Raw genomic sequence first — 13,016 nt, 5'->3', positions numbered from 1 at the left:
GGGAGGAGGGGCTCCCCCCCCCCGCATTGTTTTCCTGAGTGGGAATGTTCCCAAAGAGGAGTTATCTGTATTCTGCCGTTTGGCCCTGATAGGCCATGGCTAATTGGAAGAGCATCTGCTTGGAACACAAAAGGTGCCAGGGTCAACCCTATTCTGTGTGCCTCTCCCATCTAAGCAGCTTTATGACTATGAGGACCAGGGCCTTTTTAGTTGTGGCTCCTTCTTTGGGGACTTCCCCTAGCCATCTGCCCTGGAGACTCGCCAAGCATGTAGTCCTTAAAGTTTTGGAAGAGTAGTTAAGAATATTGTGTTTCACAAGGTTTGTTTGCTGGGAAGCTCTAACACATTTCTAAGCAGAGTTATACCTTTCTAAGCCCATTGCCTTAACAGTGGTTAGATCAAGATGGTTAGCCATGTTAAAAGAGCAAGAGTCCAGTAGCACCTTTAAGACTAACAACATTTGTGGTAGGGTATGAGCTTTCATGAGTCACAGCTCACTTCTTCAGATAAAGCTAGAATGTGAGTCCATCCAGGGCTTTTTTTCTGGGGAAAGAGGTGGTGGAACTCAGTGGGTTGCCCTCAGAGAAAATGGTCACATGGCTGGTGGCCCTGCCCCCTGATCTCCAGACAGAGGGGAGTTTAGATTGCCCTCTGCGCCGCTAAGCGGCGCGTAGGGCAATCTAAACTCCCTTCTGTCTGGAGATCAGGAGGCGGGGCCACCAGCCATGTGACCATTTTCAAGAGGTTCCGGAACTCTGTTCCCCCGCGTTCCCCCTGAAAAAAAGCCCTGAGTCCATCTGTCCTATATCTTGGTGAGTGGAGTAATTTCAGATGCTGACTGAGAGTTGCCAGTGAATGACAACAGCAGGTATAATTGGATAGGGTGGGGTACGCAGAGGGGTAGTGGGTTCAGCATTGGTAATGAGACAAGAAGCCTAGGGCTCTATTCAGTCCAGGTGGATGCATTGTCTTGAGCTTTGTTATCAGTTGCAATTCAGAAATCTCTCTTTTTAGCCTCCCTTTGAAATTGTTGCTGGATAACTGCTCTTTTTAGGTCAGTAACTGAATATACTGGAATGTTCACCCGGTGGTTTTTGAATGTTGTGTTTTTTGATGTCAGACTTATGTCCATTAATTCTACCACAATTTTTTTTTAGTCTTATAGGTGCAACTGGACTCTTAACAGGGGTAACTCACAATTGCACTGCTAGGCTCCGTCCTAACTACTGTTTTTATGTGTTCTGTCTCTTTTATACATTATCTGTTTTGCTGTGACATTACATTTAATTCTGTATTTTAAACGTTTATTGCGAGCTAGCTACCTTTGGGTCCTTGATTAAATTATAAACACAATCTAAATGTGCGGGCATGCACATATTCAGTAGTACACTGCACCTCTCTGTTCATGGTTACATCTACCTCTTCTGCACTTTCAAATGCCAAGGGGAATATCATACAAACATGGTAGAGTGTCCTTTGCATCATTCCAACGTATGTGTTTGCTTTGTCACGTCATCAGGCAGGGAGAATGGACGAAGTCATAAGCACACTCGGTTGCCCGGTTTTCCCTCTGACGTCAGCCTCTGGTGACGAGTTGGAAAAATGGCTGGTGATAGACAATGAAGACCAGCAACTGATGCCAGATCATGAGAAGAGTCATCCCAATAAAAATGCAAAGTTGGTACACCAAGAAACAGACAATGACTCGGGGAGAGGAAGCTGCGAAAGCCCGTCCCTGTTGTTGGAGAAGTGCAAGGAAGCTGGAAATCCACTCGTGGAACTGACAACATCCAATACCAATGAACAGAAAGGAGGTGTCGCTAAGAAGTGCATTGGGGAAGCTCTGAGCATGGATCTTGAAGGGCAGTTCCCCATTTTGAGCAGTGGTGGTCCCAAGTCATCCACATGGCCTGGATCTCAGCTAGCTAATAGCCAGTTTCCCAAATGTTCCTATCATGACATTGCGGATGCATGCAAAATAGCCAGTGTCAGGTCGCCCATTTGGATGGGGAACATAGTACAATGTCATTCAAAATGTCCTAAAACCATCAGTGAAGGAAAAAACACCAAGTTGCAGGAGGCAGAAAAATTACCTTTAAATGTTCTGTGCGACCAAAGGCCATTGTGGCCCCTTCCGACAGAGAGCTTGCCTTTTTTGCCTACAAAGGCAATGGATTATGTGGAAGTCCACAAAGTCAATCATGATGGAGCTTTGGCTGTACTACCAAAACAGAAAAAAAATCCTGACAAAACTGAAATGTGTCCAGTCCCTAAAGAACCCAAGGAATACACCAGGGTCTCCACAGTTGTTGCCAACCATATTCTAGTCTTAATGCCTGATTCCAAAGTGGAGGCCTTGCCTTCTTTTCAGGAACCACCGAAGGAACCCAACCGGAGCTGTCAGTCACATTTAGCAGAGGAAAATATGAGCTATTGTCTCCCGGCTCCCCATGCTTGCAAAATGCAGACTGGTGGGTTAGACTACATGGATCCAAACAATTTTATGTGCTCCTTTAATTAATTGGAAGGTGGAGTAGCCTTCTTCAGGTAACAACACTACAAATAAAATACTCTTGTTGACACACAATTGCTCAGATATCTGAATTTAGCTCAGTTGTAGCTCTCACACCTTGTATGCTTTATATTCAGTCAGTTAGAGCCATGCTGATAGCTGATTGCAGATCAAATTATTATTATTTTTTTAGCTGTGATTTTGTAGAGGGTTTTTTTTTGTGGGGGAAGAGTAACTTTACAGCAAACCAAAAGCACACGGTATAGTTTTCTAAAAGAAAAAAAAAACCTTTCTGATAGATTTATTATTAACAAGGAGTTGTACATTGTGAACCCCATATAAATTGTTGCTAGTTAGGAGGTGGGAGATGGGTCTTAGAAATGCCAACTCAAGGTTGAAAAATTCCAGGAGAGTTGGGGGTGGAGCCTGGGGAGAGCAAGGTATGGGAATGGGAGGGTCCTTAGTAAGGTATCGTGCCATAGAATCCCACCCCCCCAAACCAGCCATTTTCTCCTGGGGAACTGATCTCTGTCATCATCGGTTGTAATTCCAGGAGATCTCCAGGCCTAGGTGGAAGCTGGTATTGCAACCACATTGTAATCAGATTCTGGAACTAACGTGGTTTTGGCAAGTGTATCACAATGCAAAAGTTAAATATGTGAAAGTGGCCACTTCAATGTGGACTACCATACATGCGCAACTAAACCATCATGCAGAGGGAGCTACTGGGAGCCGTAAAGCTGTGACGCAGAGGGGTAAGATGCAGTACTGCAGCCCAAACTCTGCTCATGATCTGAGTTCGAGCCTGGCAGAAGGTGGGTTCAGGTAGCCAGCTCAAGGTTGACTCAGCCTTCCATCCTTCCGAGGTCGGTAAAATGAGTGCCCAGTTTCCTGGGGGTAAAGTGTAGATGACTGGGGAAGGCAATGGCAAACCACCCCGTAAAAAGTCTGCCAAAAAAACGTCGTTATGCGACGTCCCCCCATGGGTCAGTAAGGACTCGGTGCTTGCACAGGGGACTACCTTTACCTTTAGCAGGCAGGAACACAGACCTTCCTCCTCAGCTGAACAACATCACAACCCCTGTAGCTCAACTTGTGACAGCTTTGCTGCACATTGGCCAGGCATGAACTACACATCTCTGTTGCTGCTTCAATCAAATTAGCCAAATAGAATGTGCAAGAAACACTTGTCAGGAAAACACAGTGGCGATGGATTGCATGAGTTCACCACTTCTTTGACATGCCTCTGGTGGAAAATGGCAAATTTCTTTCCTGGTCTGCAGTGTATTTTTAAAAACACTTTAAAAGCTAGTACAGCTTTTTTTTCTATTATATTTTTTGGGGAGGGGGAAGATTTCATCAAAAAAGCCTAGTTTTATGGATGTTGAAAGATTTGAGATATATATAGATATAGATATATAAAGATTAATATATTGAGAGTATTCCTTACCAGGAAGTAAATCTTCTATATATGTTTTCCTGTTTTCATTACAGTGTGATAAATTTTTGCATATTCATTTTGCTGTATGGGTTCCTTCAACTACAAATTTCAAACGAGTCTCATTGGTATCAGTGGGATTGCTTAGAAGTAGGGTTGCCAGGCCCCCTCGATCTCCCAGCGGGAGATTGAGACCTGGCTCTTACCTGGAGGGGGGGGAGTGCACACGCTCCTGCAAGCGTGATGACATCACTGCTGGGAAGTGACGTCACCACACAGCCTGTTGGGGCATGGATCGGGCCCATTGTGGGCCCCTGTGGAGCACAGGAGCGTTCCTGCGCTCCGCAGGGGCCCACAACGGGCCCAATCCGTGCCCATTTTGGCACGGATCGGGTCCATTTCGGTGCGGATTGGACCCGTTTTAGGCCCCTGTGGAGCGCGGGAGCGTTCCTGCGCTCCGCAGGGGCCCACAACGGGCCCAATCCGCGCCAGAACGGGCCCAATCCGCACCAAAATGAGTGCGGATCGGGCCCGTTTTGGCACGGATTGGGCCCGTTGTGGGCCCTGTGGAGCACAGGAATGCTCCCGCGCTCCACAGGGGCCCCAATCCAGGCTAAAACAGGCCTGATCCTGGCGGTTGCTGTGCGCGGGGGTGCGCAGCACCGCAGGGGGGCACGTATGGAAGGTGTGCGCCCCCCCGCTGGCCAGGTAGGGAGGGGCGGGAGTGGCAGGGTGGGGGCGGGAGATCCCCCGCCCCCACCGGGGGTCTGGCAGCCCTACTTAGAAGTAAGTGGTTTTAGGATTCCAGTGTGTGGAGGAGAGGGAATCTAGCGTGTTTCTACTGATACAAATAGCCCGATAGCACGATTCAATTACATATATGGCCTTATTGTACATAATATAAAAGTCTACTTTAATACAAGCTTAGTGTATTTTTGCAGACTATTTTTTCTATTAATAAAAAATGAACTATTTTCTAATTTCCCAGAGCTGTTTACTTAACTGAAAGCTTTACTGCAAGAGCAGATAACAGAAGAGGAAGGTGTGATTTCTGTAATGAAACTGCATTTCTATAGGCGTAATAATGAATTTGGGCCAAAGTGTGTTTCTGAGGTCCTCAACCCTTAGGGCCAGATCAGAAGGCATATTAGTGGAAGGGGAAGCCATGTGATTAGCTCCCTGTGCGACTGCCTCTGTGACAGGCAGGGAACATGCCAGCTAATGAGTGGGGGCCACCATGACCCCCTGGCGAGCCTGAACCACAAAGGCTGGCATTGGGGGGGCCACAGGTGAATGAGCAAGTCAGGGAAGCCGCCTCCCCAGCTCCTTCTCACCTATTGATGCACCCTCTCCCCTCCCCGAGCTGGGACTCAGGAGACGGGTAAGTTGCAAGGGGGATCAGGTGGTAGTTAGTCAGACATTCTGGACATGGCTCTCCCGCTATATGTGAGTGTGAGGCATGCCCTAGATTTTGCAAAGTTCCCCCTGTGCACTCTTGCCATACCACCATGAGCACCCTCTCCTGCCTCTTGCTCCTGCCCTGCAGAGGGTTTTCAGGCAAACCCTCCAGCTGCCTCCCCACTTACCTGGGGTCATAGGTGCCCCACAACAACATTCAATTTATATACTGCCCTTCAGGACAACTTAATGCCCACTCAGAGCGATTTACAAAGTACGTTATTATCCCCACAACAATAATCACTCTGTGAGGTGGGTGGAGCTGAGAGAGCTCCGATAAGCTGTGACTTACCCAAGGTCACCCAGCTGGCTTCAAGCAGAGGTGTGGGGAATAAAACCTGGTTCTCTAGATTAGAGTCCCATGCTCTTAACCACTACACCAAGCTGGCCTGGGCTGGAGGTTATGTAGGGTGACGGGGGGGGGGGGCTGATTGGGCGCACAGGAGGGGGCTCGGCTGCCACGGGGATGCGAGCGGATTGCTGCATGTGGTAGTCAGCATCCTATGCTCCGCCAGGCTGTTTGGGCAGGGCCAAGTGTGGGGTGGGACTTTTCCTGTACAATGGGTGCCTATGAGCTACGCTATCGTTTTTTGTAGCATAACTTCCAATTGCTGTGGGGGGCATTCCCTTGCCTGAAACAGCTTAGGGAGCTCTTTCAGTCATGCCTAAGTCATGCCTTGCCCCTCCAGCCCTCCCCCCGGCCTGCCAGCACAGAGACTTATGCCCTGCTTACACCTCACCCAGTTGCCATGGCTGGGCACCGGTGGAAAACCTGGGCGGAGTGGCGCCAGGCCACTGTGCTGATGTGTGTGGGGGTTACACTGGTGTAAGTCCATGATGTGCCAGTGTAACTCCTAGTAAGGTCCCAGGGCACTTTCACCCCGATTGCTATGTAAGAGCCAAGCTACAAGTGACGCCTGACACAGGTTGGACACTTGTCAGCTTCCCTCAAGTTTTGATGGGAAATGTAGGCATCTTGGTCTTGCAGCTGTAATGGAGAGCCAAGCTGTAAAACCAGGACGCCTACATTTCCCATCAACACTTGAGGGAAGCTGACAAGTGTCCAACCTGTGTAAGGCGTCACTTGTAGCTTGGCTCTGAATGTCTGTCTGTCACAAAGCCATAATGCTTTCCCCCCCTTCAGACACATCTGACTACCTCATATTTTCTTACCCCTCTAAAAGCAGAGAGAGCAGAGAGAGAGAGAGAGAGAGAGAGAGAGAGAGAGAGAGAGAGAGAGAGAGAGAGAGAACGTCCAATTGCCAATTATTTCAAAAGCAGCCATGTTAACGCTTCGAATGTTACAGTTGCTTTGTAACAGAGCTGAATGACAGAGGCTGTATATAAACTGCTAGGAAGGTTTCCCCCCCACAAATAGCGCGTTGTAGATATGTGATGAGATGTATGACAGTGTGATGTGTATTTTAAAAAACGAGTGATTGCTTTTACCTCCATAATAGGCCTGTTTGCCAAGTGACTGCCACCATAGGTAGGGGCTGGCAGAGATGCCATAGACAAATGTTTCCACACAGGTTATTTGCCCCAGGTATGATGCTCTTGGGAAATGGGATTTATCCCTGCTTCCTCACAGCATCATGATACATTCATGGACCTCCTGGAGTTTTGCAATTTTTTCTCTGGTTTTCCCACACATGCTTTGTTGCGACATTTTGGGAAAGATCACAGCAAAGCCTGGGTGGGTGGGAAAGTTCAGAAAGTTCATGGCAACCATTTTCCCTGCCCCTGCCCCCTGCAGTAGCCAGACACTTCTTTTTTAAATTGGCAATTCAGTATCGTTATAACAATCACTGCGTCAGGTTCTCTGGATACATACCCAGCTTTCATGTTTAAAAATCTCTAGCCTCTTTTGTTGTGGAGGCATGCTTTTCTTCACAAAGAAGGGGCTGGATACTCCCTTTTCAAATATAAACTCAGAGAATTCATAGAACCTGATACACAGTTTGGCATAGCATTATAACGATACAGCGATATTCAATTGCTGATTTTTTAAAAACTAAAAAGGCTGTGGTGGCACAGGGGGAGCTGCTACTGCTGGGGGACTGGCAGGGAAAGAACAGAGAAGCCTGCTGTGTGGAAGCTCCATTGCTGCTACACTGAACTGGAAGATACAGCAGCATCAGGGAAACTTCACAAGCCTGCCCCTATGCAGAAAACACCAAAGCCGGTGATGTTGAGCAGAGACTGTGAGCAAAAGAACGACTCCAGGGTCGCCGACCAGCTAGTATGTTACTGGTCCGACCAATGAAATTGTGTTCTACCAGTATTAAGGTCCCGAGAGTCAGCAAAATTTACACCGTTCCTTTTTGGTTCTGCCTCTGACTTGCCAGATCCCATTACTCGACCTGCCTTAGTCAGTCAAATTCCACCATAACGCTGCTTCTGATTCTCTCGATTCTGCCGTGGTTCTGTGTGCCCTGGCTTTTGCCCCTGAAAGGGGATCCAGATCTTTGAAATAAAAAATCAGCAGTCCGCGTACAGGGTATTTAGAGCAAGCACAAAAGCAAAAATGAATCCATCTTCTTTTTTGCATGCAAAAAGAGTCTCATAGAAAATAATTCTATTGCCTCCTATTGTATAATTCCTTGAAGAAGGAATCTTTCTTCTCCTTCTGTTGTCCGATGCTGCTAATCCGATAGTTCTCAAAGGATGTTTTCAGAGGTGAGGTTTAATCGGTTTAAAATGTGAATGTGGTAAGGTTGGATATAGCTAGCTTTTTTGCTCAGTGTCTGGATTCTGTGTCTTTAACCTCATTTAACTGTTAGCACAAGCAGTGTGGAAGGCCCAAGACGCAGCTAGCGCATGTGAAAATGCTCAGACATCTGGAGGCTCTTTCCATAATCGTGATCATTACTGTATGTTAAAAAGATATTCAACCATCATTCTAGGCTGGTGCAATGTGGGACCAACGATGCTGGAGACCACTCACAAGCCTATCCGGTTCTTGACGACCATCTTGGGGAATTTTGGTGTGTGTGTGTGTGTGTGGGTGGGTGGGTCATTCTATGGCATAGCAAAGTCAGAAGTGCTTGGAAGGCTGCCTTTACATGACTGAGGAGCCAGCTTGGTGGGTCATTGGTTACGCAAGCTGCATTCCTGGGTTCTTCTTGCCAGGGAACCAAATGGCCTTCTCATCCCCAAAGAAGTGCAATAGTTGCTCCAAAAGAAACAGATGCCTTTCATAAGGCAGTGCTTTCATCACAGGGAAACTGCTTTTCACCCAGCACTATTTTCTCACTTGTGTGGCTTTGAATTCAAATTATTTAGCAGGAAAATGACAGCCATGATTTCTCGTTACCTATTCTTGGACTCAGGTAGGTAGCTATCTTGGTCTGCAGTAGAACTGCAGGATTTGAGTACAGCGGCACCTTAGAGACCAACAAGATTTTTCAGGGTATAAGCTTTTAAGAGTCAAAGCTCCCTTCTTCAGATATGAGGCTCGTATCTGAAGAAGGGAGCTTCAGCTCTTGATATTGGATTAAGTTTTTTTTGTATTGATCTTTGGTTACCATTTCTCCTTTCATCGTCTTGAAAAACGTATTTTCCGCCAGCATTGCAAAAGTTGTGTACCCTTGTATACCCATAAACCTATAAAGCTCATTTAATATTCTAGATTGCTCCAAAAAAAATGCACAGCTGGAATCTAAACTCATGCTTTACACCTTCTTGCATTTAAATAGCAGCTATATTATATTTACTTCCAGACATAATGAATGATAAACGTTATGGGTAAGATCTACATGTTCTTTGTGATTCTTGAAACTTGGTTAAATACAACAATCTCCATACAGTTTCTTGTCAGCTTATTTCTTAATGAACTTATCTTTTAAAAGACACTTTATGCACTCTTCAATGATGCATTTCAATCAAAGAAAGAGGTGGAGTTTAAAGCAGGATTTTGGCAATCTATCCGACTGATATATCACTAGCGTACTCATTTTACAAAGGGGGGTTAATGTGAAGCATTTTTTAAAAAGAAACCAATTGAGTATTTGCTTGTTCTTTCACAAATATGCCATGTCAGGGTTAAGCAACTTGCTGCCAAATGAATCTAAATAAATATTCCAGATGTATGGATTTTGTCTTCTGTATGCCGGATGACTTGGATCCCATTGTTTTATGGTCCAAAGAAGACAGGACAGAGGTTAAAAATTAATCTGCATTTAATATATTGTTTGGAGAACACTGGTATCAATGCTCAGGAATCTGTAATTATTTGTTGTGTGTTTAGGGGAAAGATTGTTTAGAATGTTAGCAGGGAAAAGTTTTCTCTGATTGTAAATTATTGTTACTTTAAATGACGTCTATCACTGGTTTCATGTTCAGGATCAGTATTGTTACTGTCATGTACTTTTCAATGACTTGTCCATCTTTTTGGCTGTCACTTTTTTGGTTTGTTTTTTGAAGGGGGGCGGAGTGGCATCCAATGGAATAAACTTTCTTGAGCCAACTGTGAAACAAGATTTGTTCTTTCATAGTAGAACAGGGATGCATAAGGTCTGTTTGCATACAAGCTCCCTTTTTACCTATCCAATCAACCAACAAAAACAAGTATTAGAGAACTGGTTCTTCACTTCCTGGAGAGGACACTTATTGTAGAGGAAGGGAATACCAAAGCGGGAGTTATTAAAGCCACACGTGCCCTCACCATTTGGACAGAGCTCCACCTCAAATCCACACCCAGATTACAAAGGGAGCATTCCTCCCAGCAAATTGAAGTGTGACTGCGAGTTGAGTGCATGGAAAATTGGAGGGGGGACACGTGAAATGAGGTTCCTTCGGTACTTAGTAACGTGCATTACCGTCCCACTCATTCTGGGGCTGCCCTCGGCCATCTGCTATGCCCCTATACGGATTCCCAATATTTGTTTAAATAGCCTGCTCCTGGACTATTTTAATGATTTTTAAAACATTATTATTTATTTTATGTTTTTGTGATTTTAATGTATTTTTAATGTTGTTAGCCGCCCTGAGCCCATCTGTGGGGAGGGCGGGGTATAAATTGAATAAAATAAATAAATAAATAATAAAGACCAAGGTGTGTGGTAGGAACTCCTGATGGGACAGGGCCAAAGTGCCTTTTTCCTTTCCCCATCTTGTTCCATTCGTAAGTGGTGGAACCAAGGGGAGAGCCAGTTTGGTGTAGTGGGTAAGAGCGCGGGACTCTAATCTGGAGAGCCGGGTTTGGTTCCCCGCTCCTCCACTTGAAGCCAGCTGGGTGACCTTGGGCTAGTCACAGTTCTCTGGAGCTCTCTCAGCCCCACCCACCTGACAGGGTGTTTTGTTGTGGGGATAATAATGACATACTTTGTAAACCGCTCTGAGTGGGCATTAAGTTGTCCTGAAGGGCGGTATATAAATCAAATGTTGTTGTTATTAACCTTATCATCCGTGCTTACCTTTCTGATACTTCTCTATAAAGCAAGGAGGGAGCTCAGGTTAGGACTCACAGTGCCTGCAAGTTCAACAAACATTTGCATAGACACACACACACACACACACACAAACACACACACACACTAGGAGGGGGCTTTCTCTGAGGTTAGTTTGATTGTTTTTAAACGACTAATTGACATACCAATTTACCAATTTACCATTATATGATATGCTAATTATTAATTTTTAAAAAGTGAGCCCCCCCTGCCCAGTGGCAGGGGAGGAAATTGCAACCACAGGAGAAATCGCTGGGATGGGGAAAATTCAGGCCTTCCCACCCACATATTAGCCAGTACAGCTTTGCTGCAATCCTTCCCAAAACACAACAGGTTTGGAAAAATGTGCACAAAAGTCATGGAGAATCCGGGTGGCACAAAGAAGCACCACGACGCCGTGGAGAAGTGGAGAAAACAGCCTGTTTCCCCAAAGCATCCGACCTGAGGCAAGTCACCAGTGTGGAAACAGTCCAAGCCCCATAGTACCCGCTTTTCTCAGCACTGCTGCTCACATCAGATTTATGCAAAATGCCAAAGCAGCCATGCTGTCATTTTATTAAATGCCTGTGAACACACCTTCCATTTCCAGAAAATACAAGCCTTCCCGGAGACCTGCTGCCAGTAAGAATAGACAGTTCTGACCCTGGTAGATCATAATGATCTCAGTTGTGCACGTGATTTTGAACACACAGCAGGAAACGAGAAGATGGTAATAAGAGAAGGCGGCTGTGGGCATGGCAAGGCCAGGCACAACAAAAGACGGGGGCAGGAGAGTTCTAAAAACTGCTGTGTGAGTCCCCAAGTAATGTATCCCGGTGGCCTCTTTGGAAATCCCATGTATTCCAATAAGCATTTGAAAAGAACTCAGCTAATGCGATCCAATGACCATTTGGCATCAATTGTGTGGGAGCATCCCCTGTAGGTGGCGATGAGAGCAGACAGAGCAAGTCAGCTCCCAGTTTAAGGTTTAGCATTGTAATGGATGCACTTCCATTTTTTTTTTTAATGTAAGACACTCAAAGGAAGTGTGAACTGGCCTTTAGTTTCCAAACAAAGAGCCTCGTAGGGAAGCTTCATCCCGAACTTTGGAAGAAAGCAGAACTGCTTAATTCTAAGTGTGCAGGGGACAGACTGTAGTTGCTCAGTGAAAACACTGGTACATTCCCAGTGGCACGCGTGTGCACACAGGAGACTTGAGACAACTACTTTTAGGTATTTATGCAGCTTTAGGTTAGACAGCCAGGATTGGTGCTGGAGACCTAGCAGGTCACCCTTGAGCTCTCTAGCATTTTCTTTTTTTAAAAAAAAAACCCCAAAAAACAGGGTGAGCAGGTGGGGGCTTTGCACATGCTCAGAGTCCTGGGGCCAAAGTATGGCAGAGATTTAAAACAAACAAACAAACAAAAACAAGTCGGGTCTGGGTCCCCCCCACCCATCCTTTCCTAATAAGTCACACCGCAGCGACAAGAAACTTCCAATGAAAATTCTGTGGGGAGTTTTCAGTGTTTCCTTGCAAGGGAAGTCGGATTGCCAATCTCCAGGCGGTACCCCGAGATCTCCTGATCTTACAGCTGGATTGGAGTCCAGCGGCACCTTTAGAGTCCAACAAGGTTTTCAGAGTGGACGCTCTGGGGAGTCTGAGCTCCATTCTTCAGATACCTGGCAGGGCTTCCTGAATGAGCTCTGACTCTCGAAAGCTTCCACTTTGAAAAGTGCAACAGGCCTCAAATCCTGCTGCAGACCAACGCGGCTACCCACCTAAAATTATATGACGGCTGATCTCCAGGCCACGGAGATCTGTTCCCGGAGGAAATGGCTGCTTCGAAGGGTGAACTTTAGGGACCCTTCGAAGGGTCCCTCTCCTCCCCAGACCCGCGCTCTCTAGCCTCCCCGCAAGTAGACTCCAACCCGGAGTTGGCAACCGCAGGAAAGGGGGGGGGGGGTCGCTGGTTGGGAGCGTACCCGACTCGTTGCAAAGCGTCTCATTTGGCCCCCGTCTGCCATTCCCCGCCCGGCGCCAGAACCAGCGGGCCCGCCTTCCACCCTGGAGCCACAGCCCTGCTGCCGAGGGAGGACCGGCGAAGGCGGAGCCCGGCTCCGGGCGGCCCTCTGCCAGGGGGCGTCGGCCTCTCCGCGCGGGCTGCCATAGGTCAGGCAC

The 13,016-nt window shown here is 46.6% G+C and overlaps 1 protein-coding gene across 2 annotated transcripts in view; it reads left to right on the top strand.

Moving 5' to 3' along the window:
* PRLR (prolactin receptor) overlaps positions 1-4,327 on the top strand; it is a 141,719-nt gene extending 137,392 nt beyond the window's left edge. For both annotated transcript variants that reach the window (XM_054986713.1, XM_054986712.1), the window contains one exon: positions 1,520-4,327. In XM_054986713.1, the coding sequence (XP_054842688.1) occupies positions 1,520-2,521 (1,002 nt within the window). In that variant the 3' untranslated portion in view covers positions 2,522-4,327. The remainder of the gene's footprint in view (positions 1-1,519) is intronic.
* The last annotated feature ends 8,689 nt before the right edge of the window (positions 4,328-13,016 follow it).

Source organism: Eublepharis macularius, chromosome 8 (assembly GCF_028583425.1).
Source record: "Eublepharis macularius isolate TG4126 chromosome 8, MPM_Emac_v1.0, whole genome shotgun sequence".
Classification (NCBI taxonomy): domain Eukaryota; kingdom Metazoa; phylum Chordata; class Lepidosauria; order Squamata; family Eublepharidae; genus Eublepharis; species Eublepharis macularius.
Note: the sequence above shows the minus strand (reverse complement) of the source record. Positions and strands in the feature narration are given on the sequence as shown.